The 6,029-nt window shown below is 35.1% G+C and overlaps 1 protein-coding gene across 1 annotated transcript in view; it reads left to right on the forward strand.

Moving 5' to 3' along the window:
- Positions 1-5,813, forward strand: part of LOC106682513 (putative ankyrin repeat protein RF_0381) — a 22,158-nt gene extending 16,345 nt beyond the window's left edge. The window contains exons 4-5 of the mRNA XM_014423413.2: positions 2,217-2,651; positions 3,561-5,813. Coding sequence (XP_014278899.1) covers positions 2,217-2,651; positions 3,561-5,522 — 2,397 coding nt within the window. The 3' untranslated portion in view covers positions 5,523-5,813. The remainder of the gene's footprint in view (positions 1-2,216; positions 2,652-3,560) is intronic.
- Positions 5,814-6,029: the final 216 nt, after the last annotated feature.

Raw genomic sequence — 6,029 nt, forward strand, 5'->3', positions numbered from 1 at the left:
TACTGTGGTTGTTATCTTGTTCTGTTTTTAGCCCTGAAGAAGGCTAGAAACTCTAGCCGAAACGTTGGCACAATAAAATAGGTTAATCCAACTTATTTGTGTTTCTCTTTGACCGCACCCCCAACCATCTTCTCCTCGTACGTCATCCACGGTCAACTATCTCTCATAATAATTAAATAAATATCATTGTTGTTTTTTACGTTGGTATCTGTATTTCAGTGCAATGTGTACTCATACACACTCATACTATTGATAGATTAGCAAAAAGTAGGTCATATTATTTTTTCATGATACATTTTCCTGGCCCAAAAAAACAAACAAACGGGAAAGTGGATTATGGAAAGTGGAAACGGGAAATCAAATTATCAGCCATATAGTACAAGAGCCCAAGAGGAGAAAAAGTGCAGTTTTTCATTTGCTATATCATTTCTCTTTATTTGAAGATAGATTGAACTTGAAACTAACATATCAAAAGACAGACTGGCCAGTTGGTTTTGTTTTTTTCCCTGCACTCATGATAACCAGATTTACCCAGTGGCCAATTAAAATTTTAACTTTTAAGTTCATATTTTCATAAATACCCGATAATTGTATATCGCTTAGCTGAAAGTGTTTTCTAATAGAATGAAACATGAAGAAATCTATTCTATTGAGTAGGTGCTGACTAATGGCTCTTGGTCCAAGAGCCCATAAGGGGAAAAAATTCAGTTATTTCACCCAAATTTTTATTACTTTACTGAAAACTATGTATAATTGTTAGACAAAATTGACGAGTCTACCAATCATAGTTGATTGATGACAATAGAAGATGAAATATAATATTATAGAGGTAAGAATTATACGAAATAAATGATAAAAAATTAAAAACAGAAAGTGTGAAATGATGACTAATGGAATTGACATAATAAGATATGGAAGTAGTTTCTAAAATAATGAAAATAATTTAAATCAATGTATGAAATAAATAAATGTGATACAATGGACAAGCAGAGAACGATAAAATATATTACAATAGAAAGCTAAAATATATTAAAATGGATAAAAGATGCAAATTTATAAAGATTGTCTGATAAAAAAAAGTGAATAAGAAGAAACAAGGGAAAAGAAATATGTAGAATGGGAAACAAAGAAAGAAAGAAATATTAAAAAGAGAAGGTAAACTTATTTATTTTATATTAATGGTCTTTTATGGTTAATCATACTTGGCGGTCACTGTTTCCATGAGATTTAATGTATTTTTGCCCACTCTCTATCGTTGAAGTCATGATACAAACACTCCATACAGAACCTCTGCTCTAGCATATAAGTTTACTTTTTGTTCCTAATATTTCTTTCTTTCTTTGTTTCCCATTCACCATGTATTTTCTCTCTTCTTATTCACTTCTTTTTCTGATACTTAATATTTATTTATTTATTTTTTTTACTCATCTATATTACTCTGCATCTTTTATCCACTGTAACATTTTTTTTTCAATTTCATTATGTAGATTTAAGTATTTTTCCTTATTTTTTACAATACTTATATATGTTATTGTGCTAATTCTATTACTCATCATTTACATTATATTCTGTACCTTTCACTATGTTTATCCCTTTATTTCTATAACATTTTCTGTTTTTTTTCTTTTTTTTTTATCATTTAGTTTGTATAATTCTAATCTCTATAATATTATATTTCATCTTCTATTCTTATCAGTCAACTACTATCCACATATATTGTTATCAATCAAATTCTATCTACTTCTATTGTTATCAATCAACTACTATTTACTTAATTTACTGTTAAGTATATTTCCAAGTTTTTTATTTAGTATTTTCCTTTTATTTTTATGTTTCTCTGAGTTATGCTTGTCATCTCTTTTTTCGTTCTTTCAAAATGGCTAAAGGCCTGAAATTCAGGTTGAAATGTTGGCACAAATAAATATTTTTTTGTTTATATGTGCATTTTTTGCTGACTGCACCCTCGACCATCTTCCAGGTGTATTCTTACAACAAAATGGAATATCATCGCGACATTTTAACCAAGATTTGTTTTTAAGCCCTGTTCTTATTTTTAGAAATAAATCAATAAGCACTGACCAGCTGGATTAAGGATCAAACTATCAACCAAGGTGTAGATGAAAAAATAGGTTTACTGATTTATAAATAGCATGATAAAGTATTGTGAAGATTAAATAATAATAAACTTTTTATACAGAATTTTTTATTTTTTTTAGTTTGTAAATATGTCTTCCTCTGACTGTGGACACAAAACGCTGCTCAGCTCCCAGTGCCCCCGAGTAAGCAACAGTATGCTGCAACCTGGCATCAACTTTGGCGCAGCCGCATACACCTACAGGCTTACCACGGCTAATACAATAGAGCTCACCAGCACACAGGCTCTACTCCTGTCTCTAGTAAACTGTTTAGTCACCGGAGACATGAACACTTATTCCATCCTGGCTGAATGCTCACAAAACATTCATCAACTAAAGTCCAGGCACCTCAGTCTCTGGCTGAAAGAAGACTTCAGATTTACTAAAAAGGACATGCAAGTTGCAATGGCTCAGCTCGATAAACTGGTAACCAATGGGTCACTGAAAATGCCCTCACATGCTTTAACGATCATTTCTTCTCTCGCAGAGGAATACGGGATCACATTACAATCGAAGGTGGGTTTTTCTGAAAATATTTATATTTTAAATATTATGGTTTATTTTCATTAGTATATTGACCTAATAGCTATTATTTATATATATTAACTATGTCCTGGCCAGGAGTATGATACATAGATACACGCCCCAGGTAATCACTTATAGTTAGCTCTACCTAGGTAAACAAAGAACAGTGGACATAGCATGAATGGAATTTTTTCAAACATTCCGGCAATGCATGCATGGCAACATAGGCAAACTATGCATGGAAGGTGAAGAGTTCTATCACCCTCAGGAGACCCTCAAATCACAGAAACTCTTTTTCCTATTGGTCCCCACTCTCCTACATACTATCATCCTGATATTGATGTCGCCCATTCTCGCAGCTTCGACCCTGTCCCACAATTTTCTCTGTTACTGACATCTTTCCCTGTTGTGTTTCTTATTCATCCTGAATCTAATTCAGGATACCTCTCTTGATTCTACTCACTAATGCTGCTTTCAACAATGCAAATGTGTCTTTGTTTCCCAAAAATGGTCATGTACATATCTGTCATAACTGTTCCAAATAATGTGATGATGTCATCATCTGTAAATACCCTTTAGGTCTTTATAGCTCTGTATACAATATCATATCAGTAAAAACTACAGACAACTTTTTATTCTGATCATGCAATATCAGGTTAAGTACAATACCGATATTGAAACAAAGACTCTGCCACCTAAATCGAAAGGAAAGTCACTAATCTCTCTTGTTCATGCCATAGTTGACTTAATGGGAGATCATTAATTCTTTTTATAAAAAAATTGCATTAACTCTTTGTTAACTATATAATTTATTGCATATGTAGTATTAGACATTTGATATTATCACTAATAACCTGGAATGAGAAATTATAAAACATAACCTCTATATTATATTTCCAGGAAAGCAGAGACTATTTGGTGCAGAAACAGGAAAAACCTATAGCTGACAACACTGGGTGTAAAATAATGTGCATAGCCACTGAAGGAGGTAATGTCAACGGATCAACTCAGTCTGGAGGCAGCCTCGTTAATTTCGCCGTGAATAATGGCACGTCCTCTGTTGAAGAACACAAGTTTCTGAAGGCAGACCTTGAAGTTAGCAATGTTGATGAGCATACTCCTTTGGAAGAAGCCATTAAAAATAACAGTGCTCCATCGATCAAGGGATTGATATTGGTTGGTGCTAACGTCGAGAAGCGGTTGTCCGGAGGTAACTCTTACCTCCACCTTGCGGCAGGTGCTGGCAAGAATGGAGCACTGCAGGCTTTACTTGAGGCAGGACTGGATCCCAACACAAAGAACCACTTTGGCGAAACCCCACTAGTGCTGGCTGTAAGGACAGGCAATGTCCAGGGGACAGAAATCTTACTGCAAAGAGTGGCTAATGCCAGTTTGGAAACAGAGATGAGAAACTGCCTAAGTATGGCCGTTGCATCATCAGATGTTGATATGTTACAAGTACTTTTGAAATATAAAACTTTAAAAGATTTAAGATTCGAAAATGATGATACCTTTGCTCATTTGATAGTCCGTTCGAGCAATGCAACTGAAATGTTCAAATCATTGAAAGGTCAGAGTGTGGCATTAAACATCAGAAACAAAGATGGCCTCGCACCTTTACATATAGCTACTAATCCATCTGTTGTTAAAATGCTGCTAGATTTGGGTGCAGGTGTTAATTTTACAACAGAGAAAGGCAAAACGGCTCTCCATATTGCTTCAGCTGATGGAACTCTGGAAGTAGTGAAGGTTCTAGTTGAACGTGGTGTAGGGATAAACATACAGGATGAGGAGGGTAACACGGCTCTGATGACAGCTGCAAAATATTCTGTGTCAAATATTTTAGAAATATATTTACTGAACAACGGTGCAGATCTAACACTCAAGAGCAAGATAGGTCGGACTGCGCTTCACTATGCCTCCGAAGGTGGCTGTATTGAATGTGCATTAACGCTGTTGAAAAATGGTGCCAGATTGGATGAAAAAGATATTGACAAATACACCTCCCTACATCTAGCAGCACGAGAAGGGCACATCGGCATAGTGACAGTACTCTTGGGCCTTGGAGCTGATCTATCAGCGAAGAATAAGTGGGGCGAGACACCACTAATTTTAGCATCATATGGTGGCAATTTGAATATTCTTAAACTTCTCATTGATCGAGGAGCCTCTGTCAGTGATAATGTAAATAATGGAGACACAGCCCTACATGAAGCAGTACGAGGGGGTTATATTGGCATTGTGGAAGAGCTCTTGGACCGAGGAGCAGATATAAGAGCTAAGAATAAGTGGGGCGAGACACCACTAATGGATGCATCATATGGTGGCTATTTGGATATTCTTAAACTTCTCATTGACCGAGGAGCACCTCTCAGTGATGAGGATAATTATGGAGATTCAGCTCTACAAGAAGCAGCACGAGGAGGACATCTTGGCATTGTGAAAGAGCTGTTGGACTTAGGAGCAGATCTTACAGCTAAGAATAATGGGGGCTGGACGCTACTAATGGAGGCATCATATAGGGGCCATTTGGATATTATTGAATTTCTGATTGGCCGAGGAGTACCTCTCAATGATAAGGCTAATGATGGAGACACAGCCATTCATAAAGCAGCACGAGCAGGGCATGTTGGTATAGTAAACGATCTGTTGGACAATGGAGCAGATCTTACTGCTAAGAATAATAGGGGCTATACACCACTAATGTCAGCATCATATGAGGGCTATTTCGATATAGTTAAACTTCTCATTGAACGAGGAGCACACATTAATGATAGGGGTAACGATGGGAGGACTGTTTTAGGCTTAATATGTAATCAGGATATAAAAAATTATGTTAAATCAATAAGGAGGTTTAAGTGATGTCTACACTGTCAATATCCAATCCCCTTCAAGTGTCCCCCATGCATCCTCATTCTTTGTTCTGCAAATCGCTTTTACAAATCATGAAATGTTGTTTTTGTTAAATTAAATAAAATTTTGTGTGAATAATTTACACATTAAACTGTATTGCTGGTGATGTAAAAATTAACGAACTTTTGTAAGTGGATTATTGAAAATAATACATTTTATATATATATATACTATACGATAATGGTATCGCTTGTTCCATTTTATATTTTTATTTCCAAATAAACATTTCTTTTAAGGTTTCCTTTATTCTTATCATCAATAAAAACCTAATCGTCTTAAGAATCTTTAATAAACATTTTATTGAAAGGAGCGATGTTTATATATATAGTTAAGTATGGGTGAAAGCAAAATGTCAAAAAAGAGAAGAAGGAATAAGATCCAACACGCTTGAACTGCTGTAAAACACTGGCTTTATTGTATTCGGTACATCTCTTATATACGTTCGATCAGCTGATC

Source organism: Halyomorpha halys, unplaced genomic scaffold, assembly GCF_000696795.3.
Source record: "Halyomorpha halys isolate HHAL.00 unplaced genomic scaffold, Hhal_1.1 Scaffold24.1, whole genome shotgun sequence".
In the NCBI taxonomy this organism is placed as follows: domain Eukaryota; kingdom Metazoa; phylum Arthropoda; class Insecta; order Hemiptera; family Pentatomidae; genus Halyomorpha; species Halyomorpha halys.